At 38.1% G+C, this 17,595-nt stretch overlaps 3 protein-coding genes across 4 annotated transcripts; 2 read left to right on the forward strand and 1 right to left on the reverse strand.

Moving 5' to 3' along the window:
* The first annotated feature begins 451 nt into the window (after positions 1-451).
* Positions 452-8,370, forward strand: LOC145907406 (uncharacterized). The gene is made up of 14 exons (XM_082994823.1): positions 452-573; positions 922-1,043; positions 2,795-2,822; positions 2,965-3,027; positions 3,523-3,588; positions 3,647-3,700; positions 3,760-3,813; positions 3,873-3,926; positions 3,986-4,039; positions 4,395-4,507; positions 4,777-4,873; positions 5,563-5,662; positions 7,186-7,314; positions 7,582-8,370. The coding sequence occupies exons 1-14, from the start codon at positions 522-524 to the stop codon at positions 7,763-7,765; spliced, it is 1,170 nt and encodes a 389-aa protein (XP_082850949.1). The 5' UTR covers positions 452-521; the 3' UTR covers positions 7,766-8,370.
* A 2,299-nt stretch (positions 8,371-10,669) lies between these two features.
* Positions 10,670-12,506, forward strand: LOC145905584 (uncharacterized). The gene is made up of 2 exons (XM_082992828.1): positions 10,670-10,805; positions 11,256-12,506. The coding sequence occupies exons 1-2, from the start codon at positions 10,718-10,720 to the stop codon at positions 12,497-12,499; spliced, it is 1,332 nt and encodes a 443-aa protein (XP_082848954.1). The 5' UTR covers positions 10,670-10,717; the 3' UTR covers positions 12,500-12,506.
* A 4-nt stretch (positions 12,507-12,510) lies between these two features.
* On the reverse strand, positions 12,511-16,589 carry LOC145905583 (tRNA (guanine(26)-N(2))-dimethyltransferase-like). 2 transcript variants are annotated; one of them, XM_082992827.1, is made up of 15 exons: positions 16,451-16,567; positions 16,145-16,282; positions 15,989-16,044; positions 15,754-15,869; positions 15,442-15,629; positions 15,188-15,303; positions 14,705-14,817; positions 14,411-14,559; positions 14,269-14,349; positions 13,991-14,057; positions 13,803-13,937; positions 13,644-13,729; positions 13,479-13,587; positions 13,000-13,199; positions 12,511-12,838 (listed from the first exon to the last, which is right to left on the reverse strand). In XM_082992827.1, the coding sequence occupies exons 2-15, from the start codon at positions 16,270-16,272 to the stop codon at positions 12,712-12,714; spliced, it is 1,671 nt and encodes a 556-aa protein (XP_082848953.1). In that variant the 5' UTR covers positions 16,273-16,282; positions 16,451-16,567; the 3' UTR covers positions 12,511-12,711. The 2 variants fall into 2 exon arrangements, with proteins under 2 accessions (XP_082848953.1, XP_082848952.1); XM_082992826.1 differs by having other exon boundaries at positions 12,512-12,838; positions 16,462-16,589.
* Between the last annotated feature and the right edge of the window lie 1,006 nt (positions 16,590-17,595).

Here is a 17,595-nt window from a genome sequence, read left to right on the forward strand (position 1 = left end):
CAAATCAAGGCAGCAGAACGAAAAATCCACTGCCAACTAAAAATGGCAAAGCATTCAAACTAAAATGGAATGCATTCAAATTTAACCGCGATTGTAGGGAACGATCTGAGTGATTTTGTTACGCTGACTTTTATCCCACATTCCTTGTAACATGCAAAGTATGTTAGAAAATACGTGAACAGAAACATGAACATTGACATGAAGACACGTTTTGCAAACTCGTCGTGAGTCCAAGGCAACTGCTGACCGAGTGCTGTTTACACTTTTCAGCCTGAACAACGCCTGGTTACAGATGCCTGCAGTCATAGGTTTGAACCCATGACAGAGTGGAAAACAAAGGTTATGAAATAACGTGGACAACAAAAGCGAAACCGACGCGTTTCCTGCTCCTTTAGAAATGCCACCATAACTTCCTTGTGTTGTTGGCTGCACTCCACAAACTTTCGTGTTATATTATCTTGCGCATACGTAGAGGTGGTTGTTTGTTGTTATTTTCTGGTCGATCAACATTTTCACCGCAAATGAATCGCGAAAGTTATGAAATGACGGCTCGCTCTGGTCCCCAGGAAAACAGTAAGTCGTACAAACCGATTATATTATCTTTGTGTGGAGAAACTAATATCTTGTTGTCTGACGCGGTTTCCCAACCGGTGTGAATAAAGCAGAAAAGTCAAAACTATTTTTTAACAACTTTTGACGTCACAATTGACGCTTTGTACCAAAATGACATTTATTTGACAACGTGTATATGACGTCATAACCTTTACATAATGAAACGCCAGTAAAAATGGGCTTACGTAAGATTTGGAATATTACAATGACAAACTCAAGGAGAAAGATACTAGACCTAGCAACGTAAGGTTTTGTTGGAAGCTAAATTACCCGAACTAAAAGCACGTCTGTAAACTTAACAACAATCAGTTTACGAGGAACCTCAGCGAAGCGCGGAGAAAGAGAAGTTGTCACAATTACGTTCTGAGCTTAGAAGAATGAAGATTGCGCTGGTGGTACAGGGTCTGGTTATCGCAGCAGCTCTCGCTCTGGTAAGTTTCATATCAGTAAGAAATTAGCTTAGCGTCAACATGCTATGGGTAAACACAAGTTGGAGCGTAATAAATCAACCGTGTGCTTTGTGAAACGAGATATATTCAATCATGACCAATATGAAAGTTTCGTTTCTGGTTTGGGAGCTAACATAGATCTTGTACGCTTCCACTACTTGGGGTAAATACGAATGGAATAAAACAACGTTTGATACAAAGTGTTTCTGATTACCGTCAGTTGGTTTATTTTTTTTTTAAATGTGAAAAATCGATTTCGTCTACAGCATACGTCATCATCAGTTTCTGCAAATAAACTGCATTAAAACACTCGAAGCTACATGTACCTAAAATAAGCAAACAAATAAAACTGAAATGGTGATCACAATGTCCCCTACCACTGCATCTACACAACTGTTAACTTCACTGCAGTGCAAGGCCCTCTGACACCGGAGACAGAATGATAAGAGAGTGCGAATCAAAACAATGACGACCCGCAGCACGAACGCACGACGTCATTGAACAACATTAAAACAATGGTAAAAGATGTTCTCCATCCATAAAACACAACACCAAACAAAACTGCCAGCAATTGCTTACGAATTCGGGGGGAATCATTTTTTAAATGTTTATTGAAACTTGGGTGCGGTTCTGCCATTTGGCTTCGCACACATCCAGTCCTTTGGCCATGGGCTGTTCCACAAATACCACCGAAAAACAACTTGAAATGCTTATGCGCGTTCCTGCCGGTTGATGCGCGTTTGCAAAATAGTGGCGCAGAGCTGTTTTGTCGTTGCTTCTCAACTTGCCTTTGGTTGAATTCCAAAAATTTCGCCCAAGGAGGGGGGTCGTTTGAAAACGATTTGGGCCTGGCTCTTTAATTGCCCTTCTTTTTGTGTGAGCTTGAGAACCTGAGGAAATGCTGTACCCCAAGTTCTGTCTTTCGTTGTTGCGGCGCAAGCGGAATGCTTCACCGAGGACAATCAACTTGTCCTGCAAACGGACTGCAACGACCCTCCTGGTAGCTACCCTTATGGGCGGTTCGCATTGGGCAGTCACAATGGTAACTACATATCCATGGTTAATGAAACGTCAACATTAACAACAATAGCAGGCAAACAATATAAACTGCTGCAACATGTAACGTGTGCGAGTTTCAGCATTGATGTTGCGACGTGCGCAACATGTCATGAATAATACGTTGGCCAAACCAAAAATAAATTTTCAACAAGATTGACACAACACAGATTGGAATTCAACCAAAGGCAATTGCTGGCAGTTTTGTTTGGTGTTGTGTTTTATGGATGGAGAACATCTATTATCATTGTTTTAATGTTGTTCAATGACGTCGTGCATTCGTGCTGCGGGTCGTCATTAATTTGATTCGCACTCTCTTATCATTCTGCTTCCGGTGTCAGAGGGCCTTGCACTGCGGTGGTGTTTGCAGTTGTGTAGATGCAGTGGTAGGGGACATTGTGTTCACCATTTCAGTTTTATTTGTTTGCTTATTTTAGGTACATGTAGCTTCGAGTGTTTTAATGCATTTTATTTGCAGAAAGTGATCATGACGTATGCTGTAGGCGAAAATCAATTTTTCACAAATTAAAAAAATAAACCAACTGACGGAAATCAGAAACACTTGGTTTCAAACATTTTCTATCCGATAATTGCTGTCGTGTTTTAAGACTGTGCAACATCAGGGGCTAGATTCTGTCCATTTTAGAGATCACGGAATAAAACAAAATATTTTTCAGGGTTTGATTCAGATCTTCGTGACCAATGGTAGGAAAATATGAGAATTTATGAGATTGTGAAGCTGACACTTAAATACACAGGAAGTTATAATTACTTCAAACAAAGAATTAAATATTACCGGTTTTGTAATAAAAATATTTCCCTTTTTCGTTAACGATCGCACTTTCAGGTCAACTTACGAACAAGTTGCAGGAAATTCAGACCCAACAGACTGACCTGGTGGATATTCAAAGTAAAATATCTTTCTATAGCGCCACCTTTTGGCCTTATCATCGCCACCTAGTGATTACTAGGACAGCTATCCAGTTACTGACTACATTAATGACCTTTGTGTATAGAGTATATCTTACAACTTAACTAATACCACCAAAAAAGTACAACGGAACCATACTAAGAAAACCCGGTGAAGTTTTTTTACACTGGTGCAAAATTACATGTGAGTGCAGGAAACCGATGAAAACAAAGGGATAGAAGGGGTTGCGTTGTGTGCATAAACAACACAGATAATCAAAGAAAGCGTGAAGAAAAGTAACAATATGTGGTTTTCCTCCATAACGTGTTGGGAAAAAATTATGTTGTATTTTTTGAGAAGGTCCGCACAGTAAATAACATCAGGCACTTTATTAATTTCGGTGAATAACACAAAGACTCACTGACCTGGACTAGTCTAAAAAACAGCTTGTTTTCTTTCTTAAGAGTTATATCAGAAAAACATGCATGTTTCCAGGCCAACTTAAAAAAGACAAAAACCAAACGATCCAAGAAATGCAGACCGATTTCATTGGAGTTCATGGTAAGGGTAATGTTAGTGACGTAAAACATGTCAACGTTAACGTAAGTTTTGTTCACAGAGTTGTCGAACATAGTGGAGCAACTGCAGAGTGAGCAGAACCGCACATCTAACAGTTAAGTTCATGCACTTAACATCCAATATCCACTCACACATCGAACATTTTATTCACAGAGCTGTCGAACAGAGTGGATCAACTGCAGAGTGAGCAGAACCGCACATCTAACAGTTAAGTTCATGCACTTAACATTCAATTTCCACTCACACATCGAACATTATATTCACAGAGTTGTCGAACATAGTGGAGCAACTGCAGAGTGAGCAGAACCGCACATCTAACAGTTAAGTTCATGCACTTAACATCCAATATCCACTCACACATCGAACATTTTATTCACAGAGCTGTCGAACAGAGTGGATCAACTGCAAGGTCAACTGAGTAACACTTCCAACAGTTGAGTTTTACTTTATTTAAATATAAATCTCACATATGTGTCAAATTCTGAAAACCTTTGCCCGTAAGTCACGTCATGACTCGCTTCTACCCTTAGCGCTGTAGATACTTGCGTGCTCACCAATCTACACCACTAGGGGCAGAAGCGAGTCATGACGTGAGTTAAGGGCAAAGGTATTGGCAAACCCAACATATACGTCATCACGTGCGAATCAGAGAGGGTTCCATCTGGCACCGGTATATTCTGGTCATAATGCAGGTCGTGCAAATATTGTGGGGTTTTCACCGCCTACTTGCGTGTAAATGAGTTTAACTCAATAGTTTAGCTGATGTAATAAGTTTTAACGGTCTGCAGATCTCTGGAATCTCATAGATTCTCTTCCACCGGTTTCCTGTAAAACTTCACATCTTAAAGGTCGCCAACATCTCAGATCGGGAGATGAAGTTTACTGTGAAGATGGGTGGCAGGTATTGATACTGTGGTAAATATCACTAACACAGGGGTGGGCAATCCCTGGCACCAGCGCTAAGTTGGTTAAGTGAGGTGAATATGCACGCCAAGTAATATACGGTTTCACACTACAATGCTTAACCATACGCCCGGGATTGTGTTGTTTATAAAGGTCAGGAAATTACACACGAAAGTGAAAAGTCATACATTGACATGGAGGTCATCTAACTTTTTTAGACCAATTCGCCGAAAATCAGTGTCAAGTGTTTTACTTTATAATTACCAGGTGTTCCAGCGTCGTTATGATGGATCTGTGAGTTTCGATAGAGATTGGGTGGATTACAAGAACGGGTTTGGGAATCTATCAACAGAATTTTGGATGGGTTTGTATTCCAATAAAGCAATCCTTAACTAAGTACAAATGTTGCAAAACTTTGAATAATAGTTTGTTTTGGTTTAAAATGTACCGCTGGCATAAAATATACGTGCTGTATTTTACGACGTTTCGTCTGCCATTCAACGAGACTTCATCAAGTATTGATGCCGCAATTTCAAAGTAAACTACACTAAAACATTCAGGACCACAAAAAGAAAAAAGGACAGGTTGACACCGCTTGTCAGATCACGTGACAGAGGCAAAACACGAAACACTGCGGGAGGCGCAACAGTTACAACAAATTGTTGTAAACTGCCGGAAAGTAAACACATTGTTGTTTGTCGTTGACGCATCCACTGTTTTTGTGAATGTTACTTTGAAATTGCGGTATCAATACCTGATGAAGTCTCGCTGAATGGCAGACGAAACGTCGTAAAATACAGCACGTATATTTTATGCCAGAAGAGCGGTACATTTTAAATTGCAATATGCCTGTGGCAGCAACAGGAGTTCCAGGTTTGTTTTACTGAACACATTGTTATAACTTGTGCACACCCAGTTTATATACAGGGGAACTAAACAACACGTTTCAAACAAGCTACGTAACAATCCTAGCGTCAATATAACAGTGTCAGTTAATCCAATTTAAATTCCTGTGTTATCAGCAATATTATCGCAACCAACAAATTTTATCAGGTTTGGAGAAACTGCATCAAATCACCAGTGCGTCCACTAGATGTCGTCTTCGTGTTGACCTTCAGGATTTTTCCGGAGGTCAAGGTTTTGCCGAGTATAGGTAAGAATATGACGTGTTTAACGTTTTCAATTTTATGCCTTTGTTCCAACGATAATTTACCCGATGCTGCCATGTCGTCATAACTAACAAATTCTTAAAAGACATTAGGGGAATACCCCCCTTATTACGTCAGATTCACAAAATTCGTGTTTTAAGTTTGAAGCAACACAGAATATTCTTGCTGTGTTTCAATGCATTTACTCGGTTCGGAAAAATTATGAAACAAAAAAGTTTAGATATCGCACACACATAGGGATGGTAATCAACTCGTAACGACCCCACATCACCGCTTTTGAGGTTTGCGCGATCGCTTGGTCGCGGATTGCCGGGACCGAACTCAGTGGGGCTCGGATTGGGTCGAACGTCACCTTTTTGCGCAGTTCAAGCGAAAATGACCACGGTCAAACCGTTTGACAATTGATGGCAGCAATCCAGTGAATATTAGTGCTGTGTCCCGCATCGATATATGGGATGAAAAGATTATTATATTCTCCATCTAACACCCATGCATAATCCAGTGTTTGAAATTTCGATTTTCTGCCCAACATGCTCGGCTCCCAATGTTTTGAATGAGGCAACAAAAATCCCGTAATCGCGACGTGTAAGACGCTGACACAACTTGATTGTCAGTGTATAAGTTGTATAGTGTAAACACTCTGTGTTCTCTTTGCCCACCCCTGGGTTAGCTGCTGGTCGTTGCGTGGTTGATTGGATATTGTTGGGTCTCTATGCAAGAAAATGGGTGCATTGGCCTGCAGAGTTAATTCCTTAGGCCAGTGGTTCTTATCCGGTGGGAAATTTTAGGGTTGTAGGTGAATAATTAGTCGGCACAGAAATACACAAAAGTAGTCGGAAAAGAAATATAATGATCTGTATTCACTGTGTGTTGTACACTTATTGGTAATTGGTAATGCCATGCGGTAGAAAAAGTTAAAAAAGTATAACAGATATAACGAAAATACAATAATCAAATTCTTAGTTAAAAAATGTAAATACCAGTGGGAAATAAGGATTCCGTTTACACTGGAAGTAGGAAATGAGATAAAAAAGGTTAAGAACCACTTAAAAAAGGTTAAGGAAAATCTGTTGCCCAGACGAGTTTATGCGGTCGTTGTTGCCCAACTCCTTGTGGTAAAATCTTGAGTGCCAAGTACTGACCTTTGCCAAAACGTTGCATCTTGACTGGAAAGTTAGAATTATCCGCTTTGTTCTTCAGCTACAATAAAGCCTCCTTGTAATCCTCCAGTCGTTTGTGAACTTAAAGTTGAAAAATAACTGGGTTTCCTTCTCAAAACTTCTAATCCCACTCTGTGTTTATTGCTTAGTTGACAAATAATTATCCCACACAACACAACACAATGTATGACACATGTCGTTTATTACGTCATAAAGGGTTTTATGTTTAACAATAATTTCCATGAGCAACAAACCAATGTGAGCGGATTGATTTAAAACAACAAATTGTCCGCTGTTATTTAAATTACTTTGCATTAAATTAAACATTATGACATTGTTGTTTTCAGTACTTTCAGCATTGGTGATGAAGGAAGTTCTTACACAATTACTATATCCGGGTATTTGGGAAATATATCAAATTCCATGGCACGTATTAACGGGATAGGATTTTCAACACGCAGCAGAGACCATGATACGTGAGTAATAATGATACAAAGTGTCTGATTATATTTCTGTTTTACTAACGAAGTAAATCGAGTTGTTTTAATAAAGATGAAATGCATTTCTTTAAATAGTTGATTTTCGTTGACAAAGTTAACCGCCCACCCTAAATCAACAATTGTAAAAATCAATTACTCTGAAACAGGGGGTTGCGTTAAAGTTTTAGTTAAACACAAGTTTTAACTGAGTTTAAATAAGTTGTAACACAGAGTTGTTGACAACCGACTTAATTATAATTGCAGGTGGTCAGAAGGTAATTGTGCTGTGTCTTATGGTGGAGCTTGGTGGCATCATGATTGTGGATATGCCCAACTCAATGGTCTGTGGTCGAGAACTTCTACTAATGTCAACACTATGACTTGGTATTATTGGAAGAGTTCATGGAACGGAATAATGAGTTCTAAGATGAAAGTGAAATGCGAATAATTGTTGGGGAGGTTTAAAGTGACGAAAATTAACATTGCGTCGTTAGTTACCATGGCAACGTTGTGTTGATTGACAGTTATTGACAGACATTGTAAATACTTTCACCTGTTTTGGCAAAGGCTTTAAATCGTAAATAACAGGAAAGCAATTATACCGAACCGAATTTATTCCACAAATCCTTACAATGTTTGTGTTAATAGCGAACTTCACCTTTCTGCATTTTTGTTATTATCATGGTATTTGTTGGGCGTTACTTAAAACGTCTACACAAATAATAACACTGCCGTATATCTGACTCCTGATAAAAAGGCTGCTATCAAACCCAAAGTCAATCGATCAGTTTAATACATAATAAACAAGCGCACGAGGATTAACAATAACACGTTACAAACCACGCGTACAAAAAGTCTTTGTCCTATATGTCCTTTGTCCTCTGTCCCTTCGTATCTTTTTTACGCAAAAGACATGTGGGCTATATAGAAAATGCATACCGGGTTATTTGAGTTCGGATTACCACGGGACTCATTTGAAAAGGCGGCTTGTTGCTGGAAGTGTCAACGAACGAATAGCACGTTCGCCGTAAATGAGTTGAACTTGGTTTTAAGCGTGATTATTATCCGACGTTAATAAAAAAAACGGTTGATGCCAGAAAAACACAACATAACAATTGCAATTATGACGTCGACACTACTTATTATTACATTTTGTGCGTTTCAGATGCCACTTCTTCCATAGAATTATGTCAACGTGTCAATTAGATATTGACAACATATTCCGTTTTATCATTCCTTGTATATCATGTCGTTGTTGTAATATCGCATGCAACCGTTTCCATGCTTTATGTTGATAATCCATGTAAATATAAACATTGATCCATCAGATTTGACGGTTGATATGTGATTCGAGGATGTCAGTAAATTTGATTCAGTTCAGTTTGGCTTTCTCTGATAAACCCCAAAAATGCAGTCACGCCAATTCACCGCTAATATTTACAGAAATGTGCGGATATCGCGGCGCCATTTTACCGACTTATGGTTTTATGTGAGGGTAAATTGTGTAACAAGGTTTCTTGTCAACACCCAGGTCCTCATTGCAGCCCAAATGATGACCTCACGGCCGTGGGCGTTCGAGTGGCGTCTGTCACGTGTTTCATTTGTGTTGTTGTTTTTGTCTGTTCAGTTACCTTCCTACCTCTGCGCACACCTTGCTGCAACTCATTCCAACGTGGCACTGATAATGAACACAGTGGTGTTTGAAACGTTTGCTTCGGCATGAGTAGCATACTAGCTTTGGCTTTCCTTTACAAATCATTTTCTTGTCACCTCCCAAGGTTAGACCTTATACACTCTTGTGTAATAACCAAACTTAACACAGCAGTTTGTGGAGGACACAGACGCGTCTGATGCGTCTGCCGGTTGCATTCCATGGCAGAATGTAGATGGCATGGAGAGAGTGAAGTTTTGTAGAATTGTTCATGGAAATTTTGATAGAAATTGAACTACAGAAGTATGCCTTGATTTGACTTGTCGAGTTAAGACCTCCTCTTGTCTACGCAATCGGTTTAAAAATAGTATTTTGCCCCCAGGTCGGACATTATTTTAGTTAAAAAGGCTTCAAAAGTGTCGATTGGTTTTGTGAAAAAGTAAATCACAAAAACCTCATGCAATTTGCAATTCAATGTTGTCCCCAAGCCTTATTCTATGCAATGCCAAAAACATTTTTGCCGGGAAAGTTGCTTTGGTTGCCCCCTGGGAGCTATTTCTGCTATCCTATAGGACATAAAAACCATCTGAAGGCTCCTCAGATCCTTGCAGTGTTTTGTCAAATGCAGCTGCAATTATTGTTTTTTTTCTTTGAATATTTAGTACTAGTGGACATTCATAGGTCATAAGCCGCAGGAAATGTTTTTGAAAAGGGTTTCCACCTTCGCGACCAATCAGCAAGCCTGCCAAGAAAGTCTCGGTCTGACATCATGTTGGTAGGCATCGTCATCAGTGTTTAGTTCTTGGATCTAACTAAGTTCTAAGACCAAAGGCATGGACTCTGAGACCAAACTGCAATCTCTGTGATCCATGAGACCACATGTTAGGATCTAGGAGACCAAATGTTGTAACCCAAGAGACCACATTGCGATCTGAGTTGGACCGAATGTTAGGATCTGTTTATTTGTGGAAAGAGTCGCAAATATATAGGAACATATCAAAGATGACGCAGAAACAAAGAGATAATTGCTGCGATTACGCGACAAAGGGGACTTAGAAGAAGTAGCGCAAGTTGAAAGATGTAACGCAAGCGAGATAACTAGCGCAGGCGTCAGAAAGACGGGGTGATAATGTAAAAGAGCAGAAAGCAGTTTTGAAAGTTTAAACAAAATATTAAAATGTTTCGGAGTATTACAAGCCGAATTTACATTCTTTGGCAAAAACGCAAGTTACTCAGTATGTGTATTAATGCTGAAATGCCTCAAAACTTTAAACAAGAAAGCCAAAGCTAATAAGCTGCTATACATTATGTGCAAACGTTTCGATCATCAGTGCAATTTGAGAAAGAGTTGCAACCAAGAAAGCGCTGAGGTAAGCAGGCAAGTAAACGGGCGAAACATAACAAAACCTTAAAACATGATATGGGAGATTTGATACTGATACGGGTCCCATAGTGTTTAATACAGATTAAATACAGAGTGCATATAATACAACTAACACTAAAAATAGGGATGGTGCCCTCAAAACCATTGGAGCGTGCAATAAATTAACTTTGTAGATTCAAATAATTGTGGAATTTCAGATAAAATAAATATTTAGATCACTCCATTCAAAATTTTGACGATTAAATTTTGATCAAAATTAAAATAATAATTGTTTCGAAGGTGATTTCCCTGCGGGGAGTTTTTCAGCGATAAAATGAGTTGAAGAAAGAAAAGTTTAAAATTTTCCCCGATTCCATGTTCGTATAATGAATAACCTTAAAGTGTTTCTCGAAACTCTTGATCGAACTCTTGATCTAAGGACGGCTTTGGAAAGATATCGCGCAGAAAAATATGGTAAGTGTTTGTCTAGAGCAGGAAACTCTTTGCTGCGGAACTTGATGTGAATTTGTGAATATATTTTTCTCCGGCATATTTATAAGTTTTTTGCATATGCAGAACGGCAGATCTTATTAGCAGCAACTCGACAGACTGTAAGTTTGCAAAACAATAATTGACAAAATTGAGCAACAACTGCAAAGCTCCCAAATCACTGCAGCAATTTTACACAACATAAGTTTGATTTCCTGCCATATCTTCGACTTCACATACCTCCTGTGCAGACCCCAGTCTGGAACCTCGGTCTAGAGTGCACCTTTTTAATATTCTGCTTTATTATTACCTTACAAAAAATTTTGGTAAAAACTCTATGGTCTTTGTTATAACAAGGTCTCAACTGAGTGTGAATTTGAAATGTTTAAACTGTGTTAAATAAACATGAAAAAATGATTGTGTGTTACGTTTCAGAAACCTTGCTACAGTCATGGGTAACAGAAAGACATAACAGCAAGCAAAGTCAACTAACCACAAAAGAAGAACCAACAGTTGAAAAAAATGTAAAGCTTCAAAAAGAAATTGAAAGTGTCGACAGCATGCTTCAAAAAGCTAAATTAATTCGAGAATCTGGTGGACAATCATCAAAACGTTCCTCTTCTGCCCCAACCCAGTCAACAAAACAAGGATGCAGATTATGCATGAGAGGAAACTGCCCCAAGCATAAGATGTTTATGGTGAAACCAAACAAAACTATTGAGAAGTTGAGTAGGACAAAAAACAAAGTTGGGACGAAATCAAAAACTGGGATTGTGTCACAAGGAACAAGAATTTCATCTGCTGGAAAGAATCGACATGCCTCAGTCTCAATACAAAAAACAAATCGGGAAAAGAACGCAGAAATTATGGATTTAAAGGCAAACAGAGTGTCCTCTGCAGTTATAACAGAAGCCCCTGCAGCACAAAATTCATCAACTAAACCTAACGAGCCACCAGAGTGCACTGTAGTCACAAAGTCTCTTTTGGAAGTCGTCAAAGAAAGTAACTCCCTTAACAAGTACCAAAAGCTGAAACTAATGCAGGCAAAATTAAAAGTTGATTCAGATTATTTAAGTGACCCTACATGCTCTGAAGAAAGTAGGTTTATATCAGCTCTGTATAGCAGGAAGCAAAAGGTGAAACTCATCACGGGTGATGCAGCATTAACTAATATAAACAGAATTTCAAAGAAATTGCACAATCTAAGAGCTGTCTTAAATAGCAAAGAATCCCTGTCCAGATACCAAGACACTGGTGCAAAACTGTACTTTGAGCGCAAGCTGTACAAACAAGTTGCAGACTGTCTCGACCAACTTTTAACACAGTTCAATGATGTTAGGAATGCCAAGATACTCTGTCAAAAACAACCATCTTCTGAAGATCCAACAGTTCCTACCAACATTTTTTCGAGTCCTTTCCATCTTACATTTAAACATAAGAGTGAAGTTGTAACTTTGTATCGAGCTGAAAGTGACTTTATTTGGAATTTTATACATCTGACATTTAAAGGACGGATTCATGAGACCTTAATTCCATTATTAAATTCCATGAACTCACACGACAATTTGGAAAAAGACAGAATCAGTGAAGATTTTTCGACAGGTGTAAAGCATACATATGGACTTCTGGCTCCACTGCAAAGTCGATCTTTGGCCCCAGCGCTTGTGTGGGACAAATGAGTATTTATTTATTTTAAAGATGCAAAATTTCTGCACTGATAAAAACATGTTTTTTTTATGCAGTTTTAAATTTTCGTTAAACATTGAAATTTTAGACGTCACTAATGTGTTATAAAGACAGATCAAGAAAACCGTAGTTTTTTTAAAGGAAAAACTTTCGAAACATCACCAATAAACACAGTAAGCACATACAACAATTTACATGAGCATAACTATGAGGTTGCTGCATCGATTTTAATTTGTTTGCCTGAATTATTTAACTTGTTTTTCTTCTTTCTTTTTCCTTGAAATCTTTGACTTTTTTCTTTTAAACTTCCGTCCATTATAATTGCTCCATCCCTTCGCAAAAGAAATTTGACTTAAAAATTTAACAAAACCACAAATCTGTTGTACAATTGAAACTATTGTTACAATAAAAATGAACAGGTGATTTGACACAAATTGACAGCATCACAAAATATTTTCCTCATTTCTGGGAAATATTAATAAGCGAGTCTTACATGGAAACTTTCGCCCTTGCTTTTGGTCCCCAACAACTTGGCATCTGGGGAAATCGAGTAATTCCTTTGTTTCTCGATGCAGCTTCCCAGTCTTGTCGCTCAGTCAGGTCAATATTAGGAGATGTGATGGGTTTTGACAAGATTTGTTCAGCTGGAGTCCCAACTGGAAGAGGTTTTTTTCTTGGTGGAAGACTTTCGACCTGCAATGAATCAAATCTATGATATTGTGCTGTTGCTGCTATCAGGCAGAATTTCAATTGTCAATGTAACCGGCCCGCAAAATGTTTTAGGTTTGTTTAAAAAAAATTTTCTATGTTGTAATTTTTCATAGAAGGTCAGCATCAGGTACATTGAGAATAGCAAATATCTGATATTATCCAGGCACATAACATTGTTTCCTGGTTAGATTATTTTGAAATTTTTTAACAAATCGACAAAACATTTTTGACAATGTGATACAGATGAGCATTTTTTCTCACATATTTTCGAAGAATATCCCAAATGACAACAGGTGGGGTATCTGTCTTAATACTTGCCGGGTTGTTATGAAACGATGAAACTCGATATCCAGAATTAAGTATCGCTGATCTGCAAATGAATTAATCATTGATTGGTCAGAAACCCTGACACGATTAAACTCAAACCTGAAGAGTTTTAGTGAAGGTGCTGAAATCTTAAGAACCTTTGATAACTGGTCGTTGACATAATAGAAAGGTACGTCAGCCAATTCCTGATGAAAATCACATAAACGGTGCAAAAAAATGACAATGTACATAATATTGTAAAAGTGACTATGAACATACCTCAGTAATCATTGTTAACATTGATTCAATTCTTTTATTTGTTTTAAATCGATTAGGAAACCGTTGAACAAGGGATACAATTCGTCCCACAAAATCAATATCGTGCAGTGGATCTCCCCAGTAAGGTCCACAAACCTTCAGATATTTATCACAATAAAATAGTGAGGTGAATAGGTAATACGTTTTACCCTGTGCTTATGTCCACAGTGTTCACATGTAGGTCCAACAGGAGGGCCAATGCCTGTTTGAAAAACTCTGTAAAAAACATTTAACTTTAATTTTGTATCTTTATTGTTTTATAAAGTGTATTTAAAAACAAATGTAGCACAAATTTTTGTAACGTTAAATTTCTTACAAGACAAATATATAGCAAACATTTTGACAATAAAATAATGCCTCAAACCAAACACTACAAAATTTAATAACACGAAAGACATTTTTAAGATAACTTCAGTGCAAGTCGTACTCAGTGTTCGCTGCTTTGCTGATTAGTTTTTGGCAGTAATAAGAAGAACAACCCGAACATCTGTACATCCTGATCTGTTTGCTGTCAAACATAAAATAACTCACATCAACTGTAACACAACAACCAGTCACAAAAAACCTACCAAGATGCTTGTTTCGTTTTCAAAGGGCCATAATGAACTCGCACATATACACGGACATAAAAATCAACGCTGACTGAAAGCAGTGGTTCAATGTAACGGGAATACTTTGCCGCGGCAGCTGACAAAGCACCAAGTAATATCCTTAAACCCTTTCAAACAAACATTGCAACATTTCGTAAAACGCTGAAACTTAAACTTTACCAATGAGGAAAATCCCACAAAAATATTCTTATCAACCTAAAATACCAAAAATATTTGTAAAAAGGAGAAGAAATATTTAAAAGAATTCCTAACCTGTTCTCCGTGAGCTTTGGTCACAGCAGGAATACAGTTATATTTCGACCAACAAGTTTCTGGGTATTTCCCTGCTAGCACTGCCATATCTGTGCACGTCACACACAGCAGACCTAATCACAAAATCATGCTTTTAACCCAAATGTAATGAAAATAGTAAAAGCTGACACTACAGATGTAAGTGAATAAACTGAATCGAATTAACCAAGGTATTTCTGGCGATTATGCATCAAATTGCCCGCAGTGTTCTTATCAAATGTTTAAACATCAACCATAGCAGTTGCTTTATTTAGAAAAATATATTTCATCATAAAGGAATTTAATTTTCTGCAACTTCTGTACGTATAAAAACAAAAAGGAGGAAGGTTGAGTAAAGCTGTGTGCTATATGATCGCTGTTTAAGTTTTTAGTAGTTTAATATTCCCTCAAATCGTTCAAGCAATAGAAAACACCAAAGAAAGTGAAAGATAATTTTCAGCTAACCTTTGCATGTGACAGATTTTACAGCAGAATCCAGAAAGTTCGAAGCAGATCCAAATGGGTCGATATCCACGACATCAAACCCATTGTCTTTGCCACAATTCTGATGCATGAATAATCTAAAACAGGGCAACGATTTTTTGACAAGGAAAGCGCTTCATGATGAATCATCATTTTTATCATAAAAAGGTTCATCAGGTTTATAAGCTGAAATCCTAATAGCTTTCCCAAAGCAAAAAATACATGATCAGACATACACAGCATCCTCATTTCCTGCTTCAACTAAATCTTCTACTTGATTGTGTTTCACATTTCTCATGATAGCTTCGTATGCTGGCAGTGAAATGTCATTAGCAACAATTTTTTTCACTCCTGTCAATTCCTTTGCAAAGCGCATTGACCTCAGACCTGAAGCAGCAAGAGCTTCCAGAATTGTAATTCCTTCCTGAAAATAATAATGTTAAATTCAAACGCTTAACTCATGTGAAAGTTATAGAGCAGAACTTGCAGTGCATACTATTTACACATAAATTTGATACCAGTCAGTGAAGGCACAGAGCACCACACACCTCACATTTCTCTCCTTGGTAAACATAACTTGGTTTTCCTGCATCAATTCCACTAGCGTTGTTTTCATCCCCACCAACTTGTATCACGGTCGGATCATTCCGTTCAAACTCAGCCACTAAAATAAAATCAGTAATTGTTATGGAATAATACGAATGTCAGAGAAAACTTATAAAGCTACGACAAACTTGAAATATTTTTATTACCTTTATCACAAATAACTTGCATGCAACTTACTATGAATATTTTTCTTCGCCAAAAATTCTTTTGTGAATTCTGATATAACAGCTAACCTAAAAAATCAGATTCAATTGTTATTTCATTATGATATATAAGCATACAACTAAACAACACAGCTTAGTTAGTTTTAATACAAAACTCCATGTTGCATACGTCAAGTCACGATTAAACTCCTGAACATGGTTGTAAAAAACATTTTGTTGATCTTTGGGAATCAGGATTTCAGCCCTTCCCTCTGTGACTTTATCATAATCGTCGTCCCAGGAAGTTTGTGCAGTCATTTTTATAAGCCTAAAAACAGTGCGACTCAAAAATCATTTTATTTTGTGCCAACAGATAATGCAAAGCATGTTTATGTCTGGCGTTGACCAAAACTGATTTTGTAACAAAAAAATTGCATGGTTTGTAAAAGAAGTCAATAGAACCAATTAATCATTGAAACACGCCAGGTATACGTACTGGCTTCCAACCTTTTGGCGTTCTTGTTTCCAAATTGAAGGTACGCCTTCACCACTTTTGACAACAATAATGATTTGTTTGATGAAAAAACAGAAAACATCAGAAATGTTGCTTTCCCAACTGATCACGTGGTGTATGGGAAAACCCCAGATGTGAACTCTAAACCGAAACATGCAGCTTATACACAAAAATATTGTTTCAATAATTCGGCCAAGTGTGTTTCACGTGTTATTCAACAAAACGCAAGTTTTGTCAAAGAGCTCCCAAAAATGTTTTTCAAGCCCAAGTATTATGCAGGAGGGGGCGAATAAGGCGTTCGCCCTCCAAGAATATGATTTGGTTTGGTCGTAAGATTGATTTTCGTTGGTCACTGCTTTGTCTGGCGCATGCATCTTCCGGCCAAACGACCAAAAATCGCTATTTCTGCGTTACAATAAGTTTTCGGTCGTAAGCAGTTCATAGCAACTACTTTTTTCAAGCCTTAGACCTGATTCCACCCCTATTTTTGAAATCGGGCTTTTGAAAATTTGTCCGAATTGCTGTGCGCCGAAGAAATCAACATCGCCCAGCTCAATTGTTTGTGCCTTTGTTAGGATTCTTTATGGCAAAATTTATTGGCAGTTTGGAATTTTACGACAAAGAGATTTTTCCCCAACCCTATTGCTCTGTTTCTCCGGCGCAAAATGTAAAACGACACGCGACAGTCGTGATGCGACATGGAATGTTGGCAAAACCGCGGCTTGGTAGAATCTAAAAGAGGGTAGATACATTGACCACATAACGGGGGCATCGACGCAAACCAGATTATGACGTCACAATCGCTTTTAACAATGGACAAGGTTGTGCGTGCGTCAAATGTGCGTGAAGTGCGCTGTAGTCTGAAACGTGTCAACTGAACCGTGAATGTTTTGAAGCATTAAATACTCTAATGTGGGTTGGGCCTAGATTTCAGTTATGGTGTAGCATGGAAGCATTAAATACTCTAATGTGGGTTGGGCCTAGATTTCAGTTATGGTGTAGTCTGGAAGTATTAAATACTCTAATGTGGGTTGGGCCTAGATTTCAGTTATGGTGTAGCATGGAAGTATTAAATACTCTAATGTGGGTTGGGCCTAGATTTCAGTTATGGTGTAGTCTGGAAGTAT

The sequence above is a fragment of the Ascidia mentula genome, chromosome 6, assembly GCF_947561715.1.
Source record: "Ascidia mentula chromosome 6, kaAscMent1.1, whole genome shotgun sequence".
Taxonomy (NCBI): Eukaryota; Metazoa; Chordata; class Ascidiacea; order Phlebobranchia; family Ascidiidae; genus Ascidia; species Ascidia mentula.

Bases quoted from the DNA above. Each gene is read 5' to 3' on its own strand.
- LOC145905583 (XM_082992826.1), bottom strand. From the start codon at position 16,550: ATGTTTTCTGTTTTTTCATCAAACAAATCATTATTGTTGTCAAAAGTG. The intron at 14,350-14,410 runs GTAGGTTTTTTG...TATGTTTGACAG, and splicing joins AAAACGAAACAAGCATCTTG to CAAACAGATCAGGATGTACA. The intron at 13,938-13,990 runs GTAAAACGTATT...AAATATCTGAAG, and splicing joins ACTGTGGACATAAGCACAGG to GTTTGTGGACCTTACTGGGG.
- LOC145905584 (XM_082992828.1), top strand. From the start codon at position 10,718: ATGAATAACCTTAAAGTGTTTCTCGAAACTCTTGATCGAACTCTTGAT. The intron at 10,806-11,255 runs GTAAGTGTTTGT...GTTACGTTTCAG, and splicing joins ATATCGCGCAGAAAAATATG to AAACCTTGCTACAGTCATGG.
- LOC145907406 (XM_082994823.1), top strand. From the start codon at position 522: ATGAATCGCGAAAGTTATGAAATGACGGCTCGCTCTGGTCCCCAGGAA. The intron at 2,823-2,964 runs GTAGGAAAATAT...TCGCACTTTCAG, and splicing joins TCAGATCTTCGTGACCAATG to GTCAACTTACGAACAAGTTG. The intron at 3,814-3,872 runs GTTAAGTTCATG...TTATATTCACAG, and splicing joins GCAGAACCGCACATCTAACA to AGTTGTCGAACATAGTGGAG.